The sequence below is a fragment of the Hyla sarda genome, chromosome 9, assembly GCF_029499605.1.
Source record: "Hyla sarda isolate aHylSar1 chromosome 9, aHylSar1.hap1, whole genome shotgun sequence".
Classification (NCBI taxonomy): Eukaryota; Metazoa; Chordata; class Amphibia; order Anura; family Hylidae; genus Hyla; species Hyla sarda.
The window spans coordinates 171,808,429-171,832,679 of record NC_079197.1 but is presented as its reverse complement, the minus strand read 5'-3'; the positions used below and the strand labels follow the sequence as shown (position 1 = coordinate 171,832,679).

Here is a 24,251-nt window from a genome sequence, read left to right as displayed (position 1 = left end):
GTCTGATCTATTTCTGGGTGAAATCTGAATGAGCGACATCTAGTGGCACAATTGTGCGATTGCTACAGAGTCTACATTACATGGGAAATGAAAGCATCAGTTTTAAGGGAGTTTGCCCATGAAACAAAACAATGGCGGCCCGGCCAACTCCAGCCTGAGATGGTCTGGGGCTGAAAACACCTCACAGTGCAAGGTCTAATGTAAATGCTGCCCCCAGACAGTGCAAGGTCTTGTGTAAGCACTGCGCCCAATCAATGTATATTCTGAGGTACGCTCTGCCCCTGGTCAGTACACGGTCTGGTGTATACATTGCTCCCGGTCAGTACACGGTCTGGTATATACATTGACCCCGGTCAGTACACGGTCTGGTGTATACATTGCTCCCGGTCAGTACACGGTCTGGTGTATACATTGCTCCCGGTCAGTACACGGTCTGGTGTATACATTGCTCCCGGTCAGTACACGGTCTGGTGTATACATTGCTCCCGGTCAGTACACGGTCTGGTGTATACATTGCCCCCGGTCCAGTACACGGTCTGGTGTATACATTGCTCCCGGTCAGTGCACGGTCTGGTGTATACATTGCCCCCGGTCAGTACACGGTCTGGTGTATACATTGCTCCCGGTCAGTACACGGTCTGGTGTATACATTGCTCCCGGTCAGTGCACGGTCTGGTGTATACATTGCCCCCGGTCAGTGCACGGTCTGGTGTATACATTGCTCCCGGTCAGTACACGGTCTGGTGTATACATTACCCCCGATCAGTACACTGTCTGGTGTATACATTGCCCCTTAGTATACGGTCTGGTGTATACATTGCCCCCGGTCAGTACACGGTCTGGTGTATACATTGCCCCTGGTCAGTACACGGTCTGGTGTATACATTGCCCCTTAGTATACGGTCTGGTGTATACATTGCCCCCGGTCAGTACACGGTCTGGTGTATACATTGCTCCCGGTCAGTACACGGTCTGGTGTATACATTGCCCCCGGTCAGTACACGGTCTGGTGTATACATTGCCCCCGGTCAGTGCACGGTCTGGTGTATACATTGCTCCCGGTCAGTACACGTTCTGGTGTATACATTACCCCCGGTCAGTACACTGTCTGGTGTATACATTGCCCCCGGTCAGTACACGGTCTGGTGTATACATTGCCCCCGGTCAGTACACGGTCTGGTGTATACATTGCCCCCGGTCAGTGCACGGTCTGGTGTATACATTGCTCCCGGTCAGTACACGTTCTGGTGTATACATTACCCCCGGTCAGTACACGGTCTGGTGTATACATTGCTCCCGGTCAGTACACGGTCTGGTGTATACATTGCTCCCGGTCAGTATACGGTCTGGTGTATACATTGCTCCCGGTCAGTATACGGTCTGGTGTATACATTGCCCCCGATCAGTACACGGTCTGGTGTATACATTGCCCCCGGTCAGTACACGGTCTGGTGTATACATTGCCCCCGGTCAGTACACGGTCTGGTGTATACATTGCCCCCGGTCAGTATACGGTCTGGTGTATACATTGCCCCCGGTCAGCACACGGTCTGGTGTATACATTGCCTCCGGTCAGTACACGGTCTGGTGTATACATTGCCCCCGGTCAGCACACGGTCTGGTGTATACATTGCTCCCGGTCAGTACACTGTCTGGTGTATACATTGCTCCCGGTCAGTACACGGTCTGGTGTATACATTGCCCCCGGTCAGTGCACGGTCTGGTGTATACATTGCCCCCGGTCAGTACACGGTCTGGTGTATACATTGCCCCCGGTCAGTATACGGTCTGGTGTATACATTGCCCCCGGTCAGCACACGGTCTGGTGTATACATTGCCTCCGGTCAGTACACGGTCTGGTGTATACATTGCCCCCGGTCAGTACACGGTCTGGTGTATACATTGCTCCCGGTCAGTACACTGTCTGGTGTATACATTGCCTCTGGTCAGTACACGGTCTGGTGTATACATTGCCCCCGGTCAGTACACGGTCTGGTGTATACATTGCTCCCGGTCAGTACACGGTCTGGTGTATACATTGCCCTTTAGTACACAGTCTGGTGTATACATTGCTCCCGGTCAGTACACGGTCTGGTGTATACATTGCTCCCGGTCAGTACACGGTCTGGTGTATACATTGCCCCCGGTCAGTACACGGTCTGGTGTATACATTACCCCTGGTCAGTACACGGTCTGGTGTATACATTGCCCCTTAGTACACGGTCTGGTGTATACATTGCCCCTGGTCAGTACACGGTCTGGTGTATACATTGCCCCTGGTCAGTACACGGTCTGGTGTATACATTGCCCCTGGTCAGTACACGGTCTGGTGTATACATTGCCCCCGGTCAGTACACGGTCTGGTGTATACATTGCCCCCGGTCAGTACACGGTCTGGTGTATACATTGCCCCCGGTCAGTACACGGTCTGGTGTATACATTGCCTCTGGTCAGTACACGGTCTGGTGTATACATTACCCCCGGTCAGTACACGGTCTGGTGTATACATTACCCCCGGTCAGTACACTGTCTGGTGTATACATTGCCTCTGGTCAGTACACGGTCTGGTGTATACATTACCCCCGGTCAGTACACGGTCTGGTGTATACATTGCTCCCGGTCAGTGCACGTTCTGGTGTATACATTGCCCCCGGTCAGTACACGGTCTGGTGTATACATTGCTCCCGGTCAGTGCACGTTCTGGTGTATACATTACCCCCGGTCAGTACACGGTCTGGTGTATACATTGCCCCCGGTCAGTACACGGTCTGGTGTATACATTGCCCCTGGTCAGTACACGGTCTGGTGTATACATTGCCCCCGGTCAGCTCACGGTCTGGTGTATACATTGACCCTTAGTTCATAGTGGTGTTCCCTAATTATATACATATAAAATACAGTGGCTTTTCAACCAGGGTGTCTCCAGCTGTTGCAAAACTACAAATCCCAGCATGCCCGGACAGCCTTTGGCTGTCCGGGCATGCTGGGAGTTGTAGTTTTGCAACAGCTGGAGGCCCCCTGGTTGGAAAACGCTGCTAAAAATATATAATGTGCCACCACACTCCCTGATCCTTTCCACACATCCTGCAACCTTCGAACTTGCTGTAAAAACTACAACTCCCAGACTGCTGCAGGGTCACGTGTCACCAGGCCCCGCCCACAGCTTGATCAACAATTCCTAAACCGTCATACAGAGCGCCGAATGTTCAACTCCATAGAGAAGAACGCGCGCGGACCCTGGAGGCGCAGGCGCACTAGACGCTCTACCCCCCGAGTGTCTTTTCTATGATCGGGAACTTCCGGTCATCATCATGGCGGCGCCCATGAGGCTGAAGAGCACGCTGGCTGTGGTGACAGGTCACTTCTTTTTCTATAAAAGCGTCTCCTCCCTGACCCCATCATCTGTGTCTATGGCCGATCTCTCCTCTGTAGCCTCGGAAGGAGCAGAGCTGCATTGTAAAGCAGGGGGGACAGATTTGGTATATACATGGACAGTGAAGCTAAATAAATAGAGCCTGTGAGGATTTACTGTTCTTTATTTTGGGGACCACAAAATGCTCTTGGAGCAAGAAATCCTGTACTCTGTTCCCCAAGTTGTGGCTCTCCTCCTGTTGAGAAACTACAACTCCCAGCATGTTTTGGCTGTCGAGGCATGTTGGGGGTTATAGTTTTGCAAAAGCAGGAGAGCCACAGCTTTGGGAACACTGACCTGTGTGTGGCCTTAAAGGGGTACTACAAGAGAAAACATTTAATTTTAAAATCAACTGGTGGCAGAAAGTTAAACATTTGTAAATGACTTCTATTAAAAAATCTTAATTCTTCCAGTACTTATTAGCTACTGAATACTGCAAAAGAAATTCTTTTCTTTTTGGAACACAGAGCTCTCTGCTGACATCATGACCACAGTGCTCTCTGCTGACCTCTGCTATCCATTTTAAGAACTGTCTAGAGTAGGAGAAAATCCCCATAGAAAACATATGCTGCTCTGGACAATTCCTAATATGGACAGAGATGTCAGCAGAGAGCACTGTGCTCGTGATGTCAGCAGAGAGCTCTGTGTTCCAAAAAGAAAATAATTTCCTCTGTAGTAGTCAGCAGCTAATAAGTACTGGAAGGATTAAAGGGGTACTCCGCCCCTGGCATCTTATCCTCTATCCAAAGGATAGGGGATAAGATGTCAGATCGCGGGGGTCGCTGCTGCAGCACCCCGCTATCATTACTGCGCAGAGCGAGATCGCTCTGCACGTAATGACGTGCGATACAGGGGCCGGAGCATCGTTATGTCATGGCTCCGCCCCTCATGACATCACGGCCCGTCCCCTTAATGCAAGTCTATGGCAGGGGGCGTGACAACTGCCACGCCCCCTTCCCATAGGAGGCGGGCCGTGACATCACGAGGGGCGGAGCCATGACGTAACGATGCTCCGGCCCCTGTATCGCCCGTCATTATGTGCAGAGCGATCTCGCTCTGCGCAGAAATGATAGCGGGGTGCTGCAGCAGCGATCCCAGGGGTCCCCAGCAGTGGGACCCCGGCGATCTGACATCTTATCCCCTATCCTTTGGATAGGGGATAAGATGTCTAGGGGCGGATTACCCCTTTAAGATTTTTTAATAGAAGAGATTTACAAATCTTGTTAACTTTCTGGCACCAGTTGATTTAAAAAAAAAAAAAAGTTTTCCACCGGAGTCCCCCCTTTAAATGAGTAGTCTTATGGATAGGATAAGTAATTGCAGGATAGGGGCTAAGTTTTAGATTGCAGGGGTTCTAGCGCTTGGCGATCTCCTGTATGGAGCCCTGGCTCTCCCCAGGAGTGGTGCATCCCGCCTCTCCATATGTTTGTTCATTAATCTTCAGCTCTCCCGTAGAGATATATGGAGGGGGTTCCGGCTTTGTGCGGGGATCATGGTGCGGGGCTCCATACAGGAGGTCGTGGGGGGCCATAGTACTCGGACCTTGTGGATAGGGGATACGTATTTGTCTATGAGATATCTCCTTTAATGGTCTATTCACACGTACAGTATTCTGCACAGATTTGATGCGCAGGATTTTTTGCAGCAGATTTCAATGTAAACTGAATGAATGAACACAGCATGAAATCCTGCGCAGAATACTGTACGTGTGAATAGACCCTAAAGGGGTATTCTGGCTTTATACATCTTATCTCCTATGCAAAGGATAGGGGATAAGCTATATGATTGCAGGGGTCTTGCCACTGGTGACCCCCCATGATCTCAGGGCAGCTCCTGGCATTCTGTGCCTGGCGCTGCCTCCGAGACGGAGACGTGACGTCAGGGCCCCGCCCCCTAGTGATGTCATGTCACGCCCCTCCATTCATGTCACGGCCGTCATGCCCCCTCCCATAGACATGAATGGAGGGGGCATAGGGGACTAGAAAGCCAGAATACCCCTTTAACCCTCTCTCTGGTTTTGACCCCTCAGGTGGTGGCAGCGGGATCGGACGAGCCATCTGCCAGCGGCTGTCACAGGAAGGGGCTTCAGTCGCCGTTGTTGATGTTAACATTGACTCCGCTAATGAGACCCTGCAGAGCCTGTCACGTGGTGTCCCAGGACAGGACCATGTGGTCCTCACAGCCGACGTCTCCAGATCTGACAGTGTCCTCGCTGTAATGGAGCAGATACAGGTGATCCTGACTCTGGGCTCCTCGTGTCATAGAGCGGCGCTCACAGTACAGGCCGGTGACCGCTCTGCGTCCTCTCTCCGCAGTCTCGCTTCTCTGCTCCTCCTCGTGTGGCTGTGAATAGCGCCGGAATCACCAGGGATGAATTTCTGCTTCGCCTATCAGAGGAAAGCTTCGACTCGGTGCTGAGCGTCAACCTAAAGGTATTTGTATATATATTCTAATAAATATCTATATGTTAACTCTTAGTTTTGTTGTTTTTTTGGCCCATATCATGCAAACTCATCATCACTAGTTCTACTACAGGACGACATCACCACCTATCAGATCTCTCCTGCTATCTCCCAGACCCCTCCCCTTCCAGCTCTATCTGTATACTGCTGCTATCTCTATAGGATCATGATATATAGTAGTTATATACCTCTCCTCCAGCTCTATCTGTATACTGCTGCTACTTGTATAGGATTAGGGATTGACCGATTATCGGTTTGGCCGATATTATCGGCCGATAATCAGGATTTTGGGCATTATCGGTATCGACAATTACCTTGCCGATAATGCCTCACACCGCCCCCACCGCACCACGACCGCCCCCCCCCATGACCCACTGCGTCATGTCGCACCCCCCACCGCATCGCCCCGGCCCCATTGCCTCCCCCATCCCCGGTTTTATAATTACCTGTTCCCGGGGCCCACGCTACTTCTGGCTCCTGCTGCGTCCTACGTTTCGCTGTGCGCAATGACGAGTGACGTGACGTCACCGTCAGTGCGCACAGCAACAGCTCAGGAGGACGCCACCGGAGCCAGATGTAGAGTGGACCGCGGGCCCCGGGAACAGGTAATTCTAAAACCGGGGATGGGGGAGGCAATGGGGCCGGGGCGATGGGGGGGCGCGGTGGGGGGAGAGGTGGCGGTGATAGGACTCGGGACCCCCGGACAGGCAGGGGGAGAGAAGCGGGTGGCGGCGGCGGTCTATGGCACCGCAAAAGCCACTGCAGTGCATTGATTTAAAGCGCCCACTTTAAATAAATGATCATCAGCTGTGTCGCGGGGGGGTAAATAGCCGATAACTTATACCGGAATATCGGTATAAGTTATCGGCTTTCGGCCCTAAAAAAACGATATCGGTCGATCCCTAATCAGGATATATAGTAGTCATATACCTCTCCTCCTGCTCTATCTGTATACTGCTGCTACCTGTATGGGATCAGGATATATAGTAGTTATACTCCTCCCCTCCAGCTCTATCTGTATACTGCTGTTATCTATATGGGATCAGGATATATAGCAGTTATACATCTCCCCTCCAGTTCCATCTGTATACTGCTGTTATCTCGATGGGATCAGGATATATAGTAGTTATACATCTCCCCTCCAGCTCTATCTGTATACTGCTGCTATCTCTATAGGATCATGATAAGTAGTAGTTATTCACCTCCCCTCCAGCTCTATCTGTATACTGCTGCACCTGTCTCTATGGGATCAGGATATATAGTAGTTATATACCTCCCCTCCAGCTCTATCTGTATACTGCTGCTACCTGTATAGGATTAGGGATTGACCGATTATCGGTTTGGCCGATATTATCGGCCGATAATCAGGATTTTGGGCATTATCGGTATCGGCAATTACCTTGCCGATAAGCCGATAATGCCTCACACCGCCCCCACCGCACCACGACCGCCCCCCCTCGACCCACTGCGTCACGTCGCACCCCCCACCGCATCGCCCCGGCCCCATTGCCTCCCCCATCTCCGGTTTTATAGTTACCTGTTCCCGGAGCCCACGCTACTTCTGGCTCCTGCTGCGTCCTGCGTTACGCTGTGCGCAATGAAGAGTGACGTGCTTGACGTGACGTCACCGTCAGTGCGCACAGCAACAGCTCAGGAGGACGCCACCGGAGCCAGATGTAGAGTGGACCCCGGGAACAGGTAGCGGGTGGTGGCGGCGGTCTATGGCACCGCAAAAGCCACTGCAGTGCATTGATTTATAGCGCCCACTTTAAATCAATGATCTGCAGCGGTGTCGCGGGGGGATAAATAGCCAATAACTTATACCGGAATATCGGTATAAGTTATCGGCTATCGGCCCTAACCTCCACCGATTATCGGTATCGGCCCTAAAAAACGATATCGGTCGATCCCTAATCAGGATATATAGTAGTCATATACCTCTCCTCCTGCTCTATCTGTATACTGCTGCTACCTGTATGGGATCAGGATATATAGTAGTTATACTCCTCCCCTCCAGCTCTATCTGTATACTGCTTCTGCTATCTCTATGGGATCAGGATATATAGTAGTTATACACCTCCCCTACAGCTCTAGCTGTATACTGCTGCTGCTCTCTCTGTGGGATCAGGATATATAGTAGTTATACACCTTCCCTCCAGCTCTAGCTGTATACTGCTGTTATCTCTATGGGATCAGGATATATAGTAGTTATATACATCTCCCCTCCAGTTCCATCTTTATACTGCTGTTATCTTGATGGGATCAGGATATATAGTAGTGATACACCTCCCCTCCAGTTCTCTCTGTATACTGCTGCTTTCTTTATGGGATCAGAATATATAGTAGTCATACACCTCCCTCTCTAGCTCTGTCTGTATACTGCTGCTATCTCTATGGGATCAGAATATATAGTAGTTATACACCTCTCCTCCAGCTCTATCTGTATACTGCTGTTATCTCTATGGGATCAGGATATATAGTAGTGATACACCACCCCTCCAGTTCTGTCTGTATACTGCTGCTATCTCTATGGGATCAGAATATATAGTAGTTATACACCTCTTCTCTAGCTCTGTCTGTATACTGCTGCTATCTCTATGGGATCAGAATATATAGTAGTTATACACCTCCCCTCCAGCTCTATCTGTATACTGCTGCTATCTCTATGGGATCAGAATATATAGTAGTTATACACCTCTCCTCCAGCTCTATCTGTATACTGCTGCTATCTCTATGGGATCAGAATATATAGTAGTTATACACCTCCCCTCCAGCTCTATCTGTATACTGCTGCTATCTCTATGGGATCAGGATATAGGGGAGGTCTATAGTTTCTTCATTCTCTTCTGATGAATACAAGGGAGGTCAGAGGCAGGGATATTACAGGTGGTGGCTGCCATCTTTTTTAACCTTCTCTTTGTTTCCTGAAGGGTCCGTTCCTCATCACACAAGCCGTGGCCCGATCTATTGTGTCCAGCGGACAGAACGGCGGGTCCATCATCAACATTGGAAGCATCGTGGGAAAGGTGAGACGACAAAGTAATTATGAGTTAAAGGGGTACTCTGGTGGGGGGAAAAAAAGTTTTTAAATCATCTGGTGCCAGAATATTATATCAATTTGTAAATTGCTTCTATATAAAAATCTTAATCCTTCCAGTACTTATCAGCTGCTGTAGGCTCCAGAGGAAGTTGTGTAGTTCTTTCCAGTGTGACCACAGTGCTCTCTGCTGACACCTCTGTCCGTGTCAGGAACTGTCCAGAGCAGGAGCAAATCCCCATAGCAAACCTCTCCTGCTCCGGACAGTTCCTGACACGGACAGAGGTGTCAGCAGAGAGCACTGTGGCGGCATCAGCACGAGGTGTGGCGGTCCTCCGAGCTCGGTGCAGTCGCCGATACAACATGGCGTCGTACGATGATCATTCTATCTGCTGCAGGTGGGAAATCTCGGTCAAGCCAACTACGCTGCCTCTAAAGCCGGAGTTGAAGGTCTTACCAAGACTGCGGCCAAAGAACTAGCCAAGTGAGTATAAAAATGAGCCGACCATGATGAGCGCAGAGGAAGGGTTTGTTACAGTGTATCGGAACTTTCTCTAACAAACCCTGCAGCTGTGTCAATATCCCCCAATCTGTATATAGGTTTTATGAAAGACACTTAAAGGGCTACTGCACTGGCCAGCGTTCTGAACATTTAGTTCTGAACACTGTGTGCGCGCTGCGGGGGGTCGGCCACGCCCCCTCAATGCAAGTCTAAGGGAGGGGGCGTGGCGTACGCCACGCCCCCTCCCTTAGACTTGCATTGAGGGGGCGTGGCTGACCCCCACAGCATGCACACAGTGTTCAGAACTAAATGTTCAGAACGCTGGCCAGTGGAGTACCCCTTTAATGTGATCAGGGAGTGTTTGTGTACTGACCCTGCTTAATTTTCTTCCCTCACAGGTTCGGTATCCGCTGTAACACAGTATTACCTGGATTTATTGCCACCCCAATGACGGATAAAGTCCCACAGAAAGTGCTGGACAAAGTGAGCTGATGTGACTGGGTCTAGTGGGACTTTACTATCCCCCTTTGGTTACACATTTGGGGCTTGTAGTGTCAGGGCCCTCTTTACTCTAGTGCACCGTTTACCAACCAGGGTGCCTCCAGCTGTTGCAAAACTACAACTCCCAGCATGCCCGGACAGCCGAAGGCGGGAAACGTTGTAGCATTATCAAGTCCGCTTCCTGCAACTGCCACTAGGGGGAGCTGACTGCATACAAATGTATTCAGCTCCCATTCTACTATCCCTTCCCTGTCACAGGATGGTTTTTACAATGTAGCAGCCTTTGGCTGTTCTTTTGCTGTCAGTCTTTAAAAATGAATAGTATTCGAGGGTTAAAGGGGTACTCCACTGGAAAACATGTTTTTTTTTTTTTTTTTTAAATCAACTGGTGCCAGAAAGTTAAACAGATTTGTAAATGACTTCCATTTTTAAATCTTAATCCTTCCAGTACTTATCAGCTTCTATATGCTCCACGTGAAGTTCTTTTCTTTTTGAATTTCCTTTCTGTTTGACCACAGTGCTCTCTGCTGACACCTCTGTTGATTTTAGGAAATGTCCAGAGCAGGAGAGGTTTGCTATGGGGATTTGCTTGGACTCTAGACAGATCCTAAAATGGATAGAGGTGTCAGCAGAGAGCACTGTGGTCGGACAGAAAGGAAATTCAGAAAGAAAAAAACTTCCAGTGGAGCATTTAGCAGCTGATAAGTACTGGAAGGATTGAGATTGTTAAATGGAGTAATTTACAAATTTGTTTACATTTCTGGCACCAATTGATTTAATAAAAAATTTAAAGTTTTACAGTGGAGTATCCCTTTAAACTGTGCAAAAACCAGACCTCAAGGACTCCATCAGATAAACTGGTGCATAATGTTTCCTGGAATAATATTTAAAGGGTTTCACCTTTCATCAAAAAAAACTTTTGATATAATATAAATTAATGCAGAATAATTTTCCAATTGCATGTTATTAAAATATATTCTTCTTTCTATTTAATTTTCCACTTTGAAAAAAATGATCACTAGGGGTCTCCCTACCAGTCCTGGCCGCAAGCCTTTTTTTTTTATTTTTTATTTTTTAATATAGATTTCAGACTCATGCTGGAGTCTTAAATCTCAGACTTCAGCCGGGACACAGACAAGCTCAGCACTGCTCCCTGCCTGTCAGTTAGACAGACAGGAGCCAGCACTGTGCTCATAGCACAGCAGAGCATACTCATGACTCTGCCTTGCAGCATGCCCTCATTCATTTTACTATCTGAGCTCCGATCTTTCTTCTCTCTGCACATGCACTTGTAAACAGAGAGAAGATTCGGAGCTGCCGGCTGCTCTATGCTGGGCCACGCCCCCTTCCTCCCTCACACTAGGACAGCTGAATGAGCAGCCAAGAAGGCAATAAATCACGTAGGGGTTTTGAATGAAAAGAAACACAGGGATAGTGTCAGTGAGAGTCAGGGACAGATTTGGGGGGGGGATTAGATCATGATATGTACTCTTTAAGGAGACCGTGCTTCAAATCCTTGTGATAGGATACCAAATATCAAAAATACACGCTAATACTGCATCAATATTGGTATAAGAGTGTTGTAGGGATGGTATTCCCAGTATTTCACCTAAACTGTCAATAGAGTTGCATAATCCGGAATTTAATAATCCAACAACATCTTAAAGGGGTACTCTGCCCCAAGGCATCTTAACTCCTTAAGGACACATGACGTACTGGTACGTCATGTGTCCGCTCCTGATCTATAACGCGGGGCCACGGCGTTAGCCACGCGCTATTAACCCTTTAGATGCGGCGTTCAAAGTTGAATGCAGCGTCGAAAGTGAAAGCATGCCGGTTAGCTCAGGGAGCTGTTCGGGATAGCCGTGGCGAAATTGCGGCATCCCGAACAGCTTACAGCACAGCTGGAGGATCCCTACCTGCCTCCTCGCTGTCCGATCGCCGAATGACTGCTCAGTGCCTGAGATCCAAACATGAGCAGTCAAGCGGCAGAATCATCGATCACTGGTTTCTTATGAGAAACCACTGATCAATGTAAAAGATCAGTGTGTGCAGTGTTATAGGTCCCTATGGGATAACAATGATCAGTATAAGAGATCAGTGTGTGCAGTGTTATAGGTCCCTATGGGATAACAATGATCAGTATAAGAGATCAATGTGTGCCGTGTTATAGGTCCCTATGGGATAACAATGATCAGTATAAGAGATCAGTGTGTGCAGTGTTATAGGTCCCTATGGGATAACAATGATCAGTATAAGAGATCAGTGTGTGCAGTGTTATAGGTCCCTATGGGATAACAATGATCAGTATAAGAGATCAATGTGTGCCGTGTTATAGGTCCCTATGGGATAACAATGATCAGTATAAGAGATCAATGTGTGCCGTGTTATAGGTCCCTATGGGATAACAATGATCAGTATAAGAGATCAGTGTGTGCAGTGTTATAGGTCCCTATGGGATAACAATGATCAGTATAAGAGATCAATGTGTGCCGTGTTATAGGTCCCTATGGGATAACAATGATCAGTATAAGAGATCAATGTGTGCCGTGTTATAGGTCCCTATGGGATAACAATGATCAGTATAAGAGATCAGTGTGTGCAGTGTTATAGGTCCCTATGGGATAACAATGATCAGTATAAGAGATCAGTGTGTGCAGTGTTATAGGTCCCTATGGGATAACAATGATCAGTATAAGAGAGCAATGTGTGCCGTGTTATAGCCCCCTATGGGACCTATAACACTGCAAAAAAAAAGTGAATAAAGATCATTTAACCCCTTCCCTATTAAAAGTTTGAATCACCCCCCTTTTCCCATAAAAAAAGAAAAAACCAGTGTAAATAAAAATAAACATATATGGTATCACCGCGTGCGGAAATGTCCGACTTATAAAAATATATCGTTAATTAAACCGCACGGTCAATGGCGTACGCGCAAAAAAAATTCCAAAGTCCGAAATAGTGCATTTTTGGTAACTTTTTATATCATGATCAATAAGTCCTATCAATGCAAAAATTGTACCGCTAAAAACTATAGATCACGGCGCAAAAAATGAGCCCTCATACCGCCCCATACACGAAAAAATAAAAAAAGTTATAGGGGTCAGAAATGACAATTTTAAACGTATTAATTTTCCTGCATGTAGTTATGATTTTTTCCAGAAGTACAACAAAATCAAACCTATATAAGTAGGGTATCATTTTAACCGTATGGACCTACGGAATAATAAGGTGTCATTTTTACAGAAAAATGTACTACGTAGAAACGGAAGCCCCCAAAAGTTACAAAATGGCGTTTGTTTGTTTTTTCAATTTTGTCGCACAATGATTTTTTTTTCCGTTTCACCGTAGATTTTTGGGCAAAATGACTGACGTCATTACAAAGTAAAATTGGTGGCGCAAATTTAGGTTGAAAATTGAAAGAGTTATGATTTTTTAAAGGCAAGGAGGAAAAAACGGAAATGCAAAAATGGAAAAACCCCCGGTCCTGATGAGACCTCTTAGGGGATAAGATGTCTGATCACGGGGGTCCCGGCGCTGGGGACCCCTATGGGAACTGCATGCAGCGCTGCAGCCTCCGATTCTTTCGGGTCACGACTACGGGTCATGACTACTCCCCATAGCAAACCTATGCTGCTTTGCACAGTTCCTGACATGGACAGACGTGTCAGCAGAGAGCACTGTGGTCAAGAGAAAAAGGAAATTCAAAAAGAAAAGAATTTCATACAGCTGCTAAAAAGTACTGGAAGGGTAAAAAAATTTTAATAGAAGTAATTTACAAATCTGTTTAACTTTCTAGCACCAGTTGACTTATAAAGACCTAAAAAAAATGTTTTCCACCGGAGTACCCCTTTAAGTGATGTTGTTATTTTTCCCACAGATTTCGGGTATGATACCTCTGGGGAGACTCGGACAGCCTGAAGGTAAATCCATTCAATGTGTTCTGTTCTCTAAGGTTCATGGTCATGTCTTCTCTATCCCCCTCTGGCCCTGTCCTTACAATGCTCTCCTAGCAGGATGTTAGGACGTGATTGACAGGAAGAACAACAGGAGGACCAGGACAGAAGGAAGAGAAGGTGTGACTAGAAAATAATTTTCTTATTATTTCAGATATTGCTGATGTTTGCGCTTTCCTGGCCTCAGACGACAGCAAATATATCACCGGGACAAGTATAGAAGTGACAGGTAAGTATTAGGGATGTGGAAAGGAACATCTGGGTTATGGAACCAAAATCGCATGAAGAACATGTTGTGTGTTTATAACCTTTATTCCATAGAGTGGGCGCTGTAGTGATGGAAGATGTAGGGAATTTAAAGGGGTACTCCGCTGCTCACCGTTTGGAACAAACTGTTCCAAACGCTGGAGGCGGGAGCTTGTGACATCATAGCCCCGCCCCCTCAATGCAAGTCTATGGGAGGGGGCGTGACAGCCGTCACGCCCCCTCCCATAGACTTGCATTGAGGGGCGCGGTGTGTGATGTCATGAGGGGGCGGGGCTATGACATCACAGGCTCCCGGCTCCAGCGTTTGGAACAATTTGTTCCAAACGGTGAGCAGCGGAGTACCCCTTTTAAAGGGGTATTCCGGCCATAGACATCTTATCCCCTATCCAAAGCCGCTGGGCTGCTGCTCCAAACCTCTGTGTTTCCGGGACTGGAGACATGACATCACGCCATGCCCCCTCCATTCATGTCTATGGGAGGGGGCGCAACGTCACGTCTCCAGTCCCGGAAACACAGAGGTTACCGAGGCTGGAGCAGCAGCCCAGCATAGACCCCTCCCCCGGCGATCAGACATCTTGGATAAAGGATAAAATGTCTATGGCCAGAATACCACTTTAAAGGGGTACTCCACTGGCCAGCATTCGGAAGTGAATGTTCTGAGCGCTGTGGGGGTCGGCCACGGCCATTGTGATGTCATGGTCACGCCCCTCAATGCAAGTCTATGGGAGGGGGCGTGTAGATGCCTGCAGCCGCTCCACATCTGTAATGAACCATGATATATAGCTTCCTCCAAACTTGGAGTAAGAGGCGCTGGACACAACCACTGGAGAAGAACTCAGCTTAAAGGGGTACTCCCGGGGAAAACTTCTTTTTTTTTTTTTTTTTTTTTTTTTTAAATCAACTGGTGCCAGAAAGTTAAACAGATTTGTCAATGACTTCTATTAAAAAAATCTTAATCCTTCTAGTACTTATTAGCAGCTGTATGCTACAGAGGAAATGCTTTTCTTTTTTGATTTCTCTTCTGTTCTCTGCTGACCTCTGCTGTCCATTTTAGGAACTGGACAGCTCTGGACAGTTCCTAGAATAGACAGCAGAGGTCAGCAGAGAGAACTGTGGTCATGACAGAAAAGAAATCCAAAAAGAAAAGAATATCCTCTGTAGTATTCAGCAGCTAATAAGTAATGGAAGGATTAAGATTTTTTTTTTTTAATAGAGGTCACTTTCTGGCACCAGTTGATTAAAAAAAAAAAAAACGTTTTCCACGGGAGTACCCTTTTAAAGGGGTACTCCAGTGCTTAGACATCTTATCCCTATCTAAAGGATAGGGGATAAGATGCCTGATCGCGGGAGTCCCGCCGCTGGGGACCCCCGAGATTTTGCTCGCGGCACCCCGTTTGTAATCAGTCCCCGGAACGTGTAACGCCTCCGCCCCCGTGTGACGTCACGCTCCGCCCCTCAATGCAAGCCTATGGGAGGGGGCGTGACAGCTGTCACGCCCCCTCCCATAGGCTTGCATTGAGGGGCGGAGCGTGACGTCACACGGGGGCGGAGGCGTGATGTCACACGCCGTCGGCCCTGTGGTCGCCGGTAATGAGACCCGGAGCGAACGCGCACCGGGGACTGATTAGAAACTGGGTGCCGCGTGCAAGATCACGGGGGTCCCCATCCTTTGGATAGGGGATAAGATGTCTAAGCACCGGAGAACCCCTTTAATCACTTATGCAACGCGTTTCACAGTAAGACTGCTTCATCAGGCATCATGTCTGATGAAGCAGTCTTATTGTGAAACGCGTTGCATTATGGGTGATTAAACTGAGTTCTTCTCCAGTGGTTTGGAGGAAGCTATAAATCAAAAGCCAATGACGTCTAGGAGAGAATTGTGTCGGCGCAGGGGATTTTAGGTGCAGAATCCACTGAATTTCCTGCAGTGTGAATTATGATGCGTATACACTATGTGTGACCCATAAGGATCTCGGGAGGCAGTGATTTCTCTTACTCATGATTTCCTCTCTTGTCTCCCCAGGGGGTCTGTACTTATGATGGGTTTGTCATGAAGGTGTGTGAATCGTGAGAGTCCATGTCCTGCTGACATACAGTCTCCAAACAGCCACGAGCGCCCGGCCCCGCCCACCGCATCTAATTATTGTACCGTAATTGTAAAGATATTTGATATAACTACCATAATAAATATTTAATATATTTTATATTTCTAATTTTATGTGTAATTTTAGCGGGAGTGGTCAGGAGGCGCGGAGCTGTGTGTTTTATTGTCTCTGTATAACGTTGCGATGTAATCACTAGTCCGCGGTCAACATGGATTGTATTTTGGAACAACTGCGTGAATCGTTTCTAGGGTTACTGAGTTATTAGGGTTCACTTTTTTTGCACTTTGACGTAAGCATATACCCTCCGGTATTATAAAATCTGTACAATATGTCCCCCCATGACAACCCCCTTCCCCGCAGTACCTAAAGCAGTGTTTCCTAACTGGTGTGCCTTCAGCTGTTGTAAAACTACAACTCCCAGTATGCCACTGTTATCATTATGGACAAAAAAAAACTCATACCTGACACATCGGCTAAAACAGGTGAGCACAAGGCATACACTAGAACCTCTACATTAAAGGGGTTATCCAGGAAAAACCTTATATATATATATATATATATATATATATATATATATATCTCAACTGGCTCCAGAAAGTTAAATATATTTGTAAATTACTTCTATTAAAAAATCTTAATTCTTTCAGTACTTATGAGCTGCTGAAGTTGAGTTGTTCTTTTCTGTCTAAGTGCTCTCTGATGGAACTGTCCAGAGTAGAAGCACATCCCCATAGCAAACCTCTTCTACTCTGTGCAGTTCCCGAGACAAGCAGAGATGTCAGCAGAGAGCACTGTTGCCAGACAGATAAGAACAACTCAACTTCAGCAGCTGATAATTATTGGAAGGATTAAGATTTTTTTATAGAAGTAATTTACAAATCTGTTTAACTTTCTGGAGCCAGTTGATATATAAAAAAAAGGTTTTTTTCCAGGAATATCCCTTTAACCCCTTCATGACCCAGCCCATTTTCACCTTCAGGACCGGAGCATTTTTTGAACATCTGACCACTGTCACTTTAAACATTAATAACTTTGGAATGCTTTTACTTATCATTCTGATTCCGAGATTGTTTTTTCGTGACATATTCTACTTTATGTTATTGGTAAAATTTCACTGATATTTGTATCCTTTCTTGGTAAAAAATCTAAAAATTTCATGAAAATTTTGAAAATTTAGCATTTTTCTAAATTTGAAAGTCTCTGCTTGAAAGGAAAATGGATATTCCAAATAAATTACATATTGATTCACATATACAATATGTCTACTTTGTGTTTGCATAAAAAAATTGACAAGTTTTTACTTTTGGAAGACATCAGAGGGCTTCAAAGTTCCGCAGCAATTTTCCAATTTTTCTCAAGATTTTCAAAATCGTAATTTTTCAGGGTCCAGTTCAGGTTGGAAGTGGATTTTAAGGGCCTTCATATTAGAAATACCCCATAGATGACCCCATTATAAAAACTGCACCCCCCAAAGTATTCAAAATGACATTCAGTAAGTGTTTTAACCCTTTAGGTGTTTCACAGGAATAGCAGCAAAGTGAAGGAGAAAATTCGAAATCTTCATTTTTTACACTCTCATTTTCTTGTAGACCCAATTTTTGAATTTTTACAAGGGGTAAAAGGAGAGAAATCACCCTAAAATTTGTAACCCAATTTCTCTTGAGTAAGCACATACCTCATATGTGGATGTAAAGTGTTCGGCGGGCGCAGTAGAGGGCTCAGAAGGGAAGGAGCGACAATGGGATTTTGGAGAGTGAGTTTTTCTGAAAGGGTTTTTGGGGGGCATGTCCCATTTAGGAAGCCCCTATGGTGCCAGAACAGTGGACCCCCACATGTGACCCAATTTTGGAAACTACACCCCTCATGGAATTTAATAAGGGGTGCAGTGAGCATTTACACCCCACTGGCGTTTGACAGATATTTGAAACAGTGGACTGTGCAAATCAAAAATTTTATTTTTCATTTTCACAGACCACTGTTCCAAAAATCTGTCATACACCAGTGGGGTGTAAATGCTCACTGCACCCCTTATTAAATTCCATGAGGGGTGTAGTTTCCAAAATGGGGTCACATATGGATATTTATTGTTTTGCATTTGTCAGAACTGCTGTAATAATCAGCAACCCCTGTGCAAATCGCCTCTAATGTACATGGTGCACTCTCCCTTCTGGGCCTTGTTGTGCGCCCCCAGAGCACTTTGCGCCCACATATGGGGTATCTCCGTAGTCGGGAGAAATTGCATTACAAATTTAGAGGGTCTTTTTTCCCTTTTACCTCTTGTGAAAATGAAAAGTATAGGGCAACACCAGCATGTCAGTGTAAAAAATTTATTTTTTTACACTAACATGCTGGTGTAGACCCCAACTTCACCTTTTCATAAGGGGTTAAAGAAGAAAAAGCCCCCCAAAATTTGTAAGGCAATTTCTCCCGAGTACGGCGATACCCCATATGTGTCCCAAAACTGTTGCCTTGAAATACGACAGGGCTCCAAAGTGAGAGAGCGCCATGCGCATTTGAGGCCTGAATTAGGGATTTGCATAGGGGTGGACATAGGGGTATTCTATGCCAGTGATTCCCAAACAGGGTGCCTCCAGCTGTTGCAAAACTCCCAGCATGCCTGGACAGTCAATGGCTGTCCGGCAATACTGGGAGTTATTATTTTGCAACAGCTGGAGGCTCCGTTTTGGAAACAGTAGCGTACCAGACGTTTTTCATTTTTTTGGGGGGGAGGGGGGCTGTGTAGGGGTATGTGTATATGTAGTGTTTTTTACTTTTTATTTTAGGTTAGTGTAGTGTAGTGTTTTTAGGGTACAGTCACATGGGCGGGGGTTCACAGCAAGTTTGCCGCTGGAAGCTTGAGCTGCAGCGCAAAATTTGCGCCATCTCAAACTTGCAGCACTCACTGTAAACCTCCGCCCATGTGAGTGTACCCTGTACATTCACATTGGGGGGAGGGGGCAAACATCCAGCTGTTGCAAACTCCGAGCATACCCTTTGGCTGTCCGTGCATGCTGGGAGTTGTAGTTTTGCAACAGCTGGAGGAACACTGGTTTGGAAACACTAAGTTAAGTAATAAACTTTCAAGTGTTTTGCAACCAAACTTAGTGTTTCCAAACCAGTGTGTTGCAAAACTACAACTCCCAGCATGCCCAGACTGCCCAGGCATGCTGGAAGTTGTAGTTCGGCAATATCTGAAGGATCATATGTTGCCGAACTACAACTTCCAGCATGCTTGGGCAGTCTGGGCATGCTGGGAGTTGTAGTTTTGCAACATCTGGAGGTCCACAGTTTGGAGACCACTGTATAATGGTCTCCAATCTGTGCTCTTCCAGATGTTAGAGAACTACAACTCCCAGCATGCCTGGACAGACTGAGCATGCTGAGATTTGTAGTTTTGCAACATCTGGTAGAGCACAGATTGGAGACCATTATACAGTGGTCTCCAAACTGAGGACCTCCAGATGTTGCAAAACTACAACTCCCAGCATGCCCAGAAAGACAAAGGCTGTCTGGGCATGCTGGGAGTTGCAGTTTTGAAACTCTCAGAGGCAGCAGTGAGATCGCTTTACGGCGATCTCACTGCTGCCAATGAAGATGCCGCCCTGCTGCCGTAAACTCACCTCCGGGACACAGCGCCGCCGGGACCGCCTGGAGGACGTTGCTCGCGCCGGGACCGCTCGGGACACCGCTCGGACAGGTATGTGACGCCGGGGGACGGGTTAGGGACACTTAGCAGAGCGGTGTGTGTCCTGATCCCCTTAATCGGGACTCACACACCGCGCTGCTATCAGCTTGTCAGATTTGACCAGCTGATAGCAGCGATCGCTGGGGGGGGTGGGGGATGAAACCCCCCGTGGTCGCATAGTAAGATGGCTGGCTATCAGTGATAGCCACCATCCTTCCGGGCGCTGCGGGGTGCCGCGAGTAGCGGCAGTAATGTTCATGACGTACCTGTATGTCATGGGTCGGGAACACCTTGCCACCCATGACGTACAGGTATGTCATAGGTCGGGAAGGGGTTAATGTTTCCCAACCGGTGTGCCTCCAGCTGTTGCAAAACTGCAAATCCCAGCATGCCACTGTTATCATTATGGGCAAAAAAACTCATACATGCCACATCGGCTTAAAGAGGTGAGCACGAGGCATACACTAGAACCTCTACATTATTGTTTCCCAACTGGTGTGCCTCCAGCTGTTGCAAAACTACATTTCCCAGCATGCCACTGTTATCATTATGGGCAAAAAAACTCATACATGCCACATCGGCTAAAACAGGTGAGCACAAGGCATACACGAGAACCTCTACATTGTTTCCCAACCGGTGTGCCTCCAGCTGTTGCAAAACTGCAAATCCCAGCATGCCACTGTTATCATTATGGGCAAAAAAAACTCATACCTGCCACATTGTCTAAAAGAGGTGAGCACAAGGCATACACTAGAACCTCTACATTAATGTTTCCCAACTGGTGTGCCTCCAGCTGTTGCAAAACTACAACTCCCAGCATGCCACTGTTATCGTTATGGGCAAAAAATCTCATACCTGCCACATCGGCTAAAACAGGTGAGCACAAGGCATACACGAGAACCTATACATTAATGTTTCCCAACCAGTGTGCCTCCAGCTGTTGCAAAACTACAACTCCCAGCATGCCCGGACAGCCTTCGGCTGTTCATCAACTGCTGAGCCGATAAGTTCGTGACGAATCGAATTTACTGTAAGTTCGCTCATCTCTAGTACTGACCTGAAGAATACATAGATAATATTCAGAATCAAAGGGGAGTTGCCAGTAGCAACCAATTAAGATGGAACTTTAATGTTGCAAAGAATAAAAAAAAATGGAATCTAGTTGCTATGGGCAACTGCACCTGTCTGTACACTGTGGGATTCAGTAATGTGGCCGTGGGGTTTATAAGACCTGACACAGTTAAAGGAAATCTCTGCCGAAAATTGACAGGATAGGAGATAAGTAGCTGATCGCGGGGGTCCGACTGCTGGGATGGGACCAGACGCTGAGTGAGGAACACGTGCTGCACGCCATTAAAGGGGTATTCCAGGGATATAAACCCATAGCCCATCCTATCCCCCCCTAACCAACCTATGTATTTGTCTAAATACACTGCTCAAAAAATAAAGGGAACACTTAAACAACACAATGGGGGAGATTTATCAAAACCTGTGCAAAGGAAAAGTTGCCCATAGCAACCAATCAGATCCTTTCATTTTTAACCAGGCCTCTGCAAAATGAAAGAAGCAATCTGATTGGTTGCTATGGGCAACTGGGCAACTTTTCCTTTGCACAGGTTTTGATAAATCTCCCCCCAATGTGACTCCAAGTCACTGACACTTGTGTGAGATCCCACTGTCCACTCAGGAAGAACACTGATTGACAATCAATTTCACATGGAACAGACAACACGTGGAAATTATAGGCAATTAGCAAGACACCCCAATAAGGGAGTGGTTCTGCAGGTGGTGACCACAGACCACTTCTCAGTTCCTATGCTTCCTGGCTGATGTTTTGGTCACTTTTGAAGGCTGGCAGTGCCTTCACTCTAGTGGTAGCATGAGACGGAGTCTACAATCCACACAAGTGGCTCAGGTAGGGCAGCTCATCCAGGCAAGAAGGTTTGCTGTGTCTCTGCATGTATCCACTCAAACGGTCAGAAACAGACTCCATGAGGGTGGTATGAGGGCCTGACGTCCACAGGTGGGGGTTGTGCTTACAGCCCAACACCGTGCAGGACATTTGGCATTTGCCAGAGAACACCAAGATTGGCAAATTCACCACTGGTGCCCTGTGCTCTTCACAGATGAAAGCAGGTTCACACTGAGCACATGTGACAGAGTCTGGAGACGCTATGGAGAACGTTCTGCTGCCTGCAACATCCTCCAGCATGACCGGTTTGGCGGTGGGTCAGTAATGGTGTGGGGTGGCATTTCTTTGGGGGGCCGCACAGCCCTCCATGTGCTTGCCAGAGGTAGCCTGACTGCCATTAGGTACCAAGATGAGATCCTCAGACCTCTTGTGAGACCATATACTGGTGCGGTTGGCCCTGGGTTCCTCCTAATACAAGACAATGCTAGACCTCATGTGGCTGGAGTGTGTCAGCAGTTCCTGCAAGAGGAAGACATTGATGCCATGGACTGGCCGCCCATTCCCCTGAATCCGATTGAGCACATCTGGGACGTCTCGCTCCATCCACAACAGACTGTCCAGGAGTTGGCGGATGCTTTAGTCCAGGTCTGGGAGGACATCCCTCAGGAGACCATCCTCCACCTCATCAGGATCATGCCCAGGTGTTGTAGGGAGGTCATACGGGCACGTGGAGGCCACACACACTACTGAGCCTCATTGGGACTTGTATTAAGGACATTACATAAAGTTGGATCAGCCTGTAGTGGGGTTTTCCACTGTGATTTTGAGTGTGACTCCATATCCAGACCTCCAGGGGTTGATACATTTGATTTCCATTGATAATTTTTGTGTGATTTTGTTGTCAGCGCATTCAACTATGTAAAGACGAAAGTATTTCATACGATTAGTTCATTCTTTCAGATCTAGGATGTGTTATCTTAGTGTTCTCTTTATTTTTTGAGCAGCATATTTTCTGTTGCTGATTTTCCTACACATTGAAGTCAATGGGGTATGCTGCAGATTTTCAGTAGCGGAATTTGCTGCGGAGAGCCCGTCCCCGTTCAAACTCGCAGCGGGAAACCCACTGCGAGTTTGCAATCAGATCCGCCCATGTGAACGAGCCTTAGGGTCCGTTCACACGTCCTTTTGCCACCCATTCATTTCAACGGGTAACAAAATCTACCAGAAAAAAGACGTGACCGGATCCTTAAAAGGGTACTCCACCACTAGACATCTTATCCCCAATCCAAAGGATAGGGAGTAAGATGTCTCATCCGGGGGTTCCTAGCAGCCGGACCCCCCCGTGATCAGACATCTTATACCTATCTTTTGGATCTCCGGACCCACACCGTGGCGTTCCGAACACGGAAACTTGGGGTTTCCGTTTTCATGACGTCACGCCATGTGTAACCCCAGCCTAAAATGCCCTGACGTATAACGTAATGTGAACAGCCCCTGTAGAGAAAAAAAAAATTGTGGTATAGATATAAGGGGAGACTTATCAAAACCCGTCCAGAGGAAAAGTTGTCCAGTTGCCCATAGCAACCAATCAGATCGCTTCTTTCATTTTTAACAAGGCCTCTGCAAAATGAAAGCAGCAATCTGATTGGTTGCTATGGGCGACTGGGCAACTTTTCCTTTGCACAGGTTTTGATAAATTTCCCTCATAGAGTCTATAAGGGGGTAAAAAAAAAACGTATTCCGTTTCTCAGACCCCCGAATGCATCATATATTCCAACATATACCGTGGTGCACTCATAGGGGGACATTTATTATTGTTGGTGCGCGGTGGCCTTTTATTTCTTCTGTTTCTACTGGTTAATATTTTGCGCTGTTGTGCAAAATTTATCATACGTGGGCACGGCAGATGATACATTTTGCGCAAACTTAGAAAAACCCCTACGGGGGACTCAAGGTAGTCGATCATCTGACACATTGATGGTGTAGGGTTGTGGAAAATTATGCGCAAATTATGAGAAAGCACGCGATAACTAGCTATCCACTGCAAAAAAAAAGGATCCGCCAACCACCAAAACATAGAAAACTAAAGGAAATGCTCTGTAAAAAAATGCGCAAAAAAGACACAAAAGAAACTGAGAAAATGAGTGCAACATAATAGAACTGAAAACCTCTATTGAAGCGTACTAGTGGCTATATTCAGTCTACTGGATATTTTTGAGTCTAAAAAAAGGGTATTGGGTGCGCCACGGTATGTGTCGGGATATCTTTATTCACCTGAAAGATGACGAGAATGTAGTCTAAGGCTGCGTTCACACCACGTTTATGCAATACACTTCCCGTATCAGGTAGTTGAAAAAAAACGGATTCCTCAAAACCGGACTAAACCGTATCAAAACGTGTGTACAAATTTTA

At 46.9% G+C, this 24,251-nt stretch overlaps 1 protein-coding gene across 1 annotated transcript; it reads left to right on the top strand.

Annotated features, from left to right (window-relative positions):
* Window positions 1–3,231: 3,231 nt before the first annotated feature.
* On the top strand, window positions 3,232–16,755 carry HSD17B8 (hydroxysteroid 17-beta dehydrogenase 8). The gene is made up of 9 exons (XM_056538695.1): window positions 3,232–3,357; window positions 5,442–5,644; window positions 5,728–5,844; window positions 8,805–8,900; window positions 9,310–9,395; window positions 9,812–9,896; window positions 13,795–13,837; window positions 14,025–14,099; window positions 16,161–16,755. Exons 1-9 carry the CDS (start codon window positions 3,312–3,314, stop codon window positions 16,175–16,177), a joined length of 768 nt encoding a protein of 255 aa, XP_056394670.1. The 5' UTR covers window positions 3,232–3,311; the 3' UTR covers window positions 16,178–16,755.
* Window positions 16,756–24,251: the final 7,496 nt, after the last annotated feature.

Bases quoted from the DNA above. Each gene is read 5' to 3' on its own strand.
- HSD17B8 (XM_056538695.1), top strand. From the start codon at position 3,312: ATGGCGGCGCCCATGAGGCTGAAGAGCACGCTGGCTGTGGTGACAG. The intron at 8,901-9,309 runs GTGAGACGACAA...TATCTGCTGCAG, and splicing joins TTGGAAGCATCGTGGGAAAG to GTGGGAAATCTCGGTCAAGC. The intron at 9,396-9,811 runs GTGAGTATAAAA...CTTCCCTCACAG, and splicing joins GCGGCCAAAGAACTAGCCAA to GTTCGGTATCCGCTGTAACA.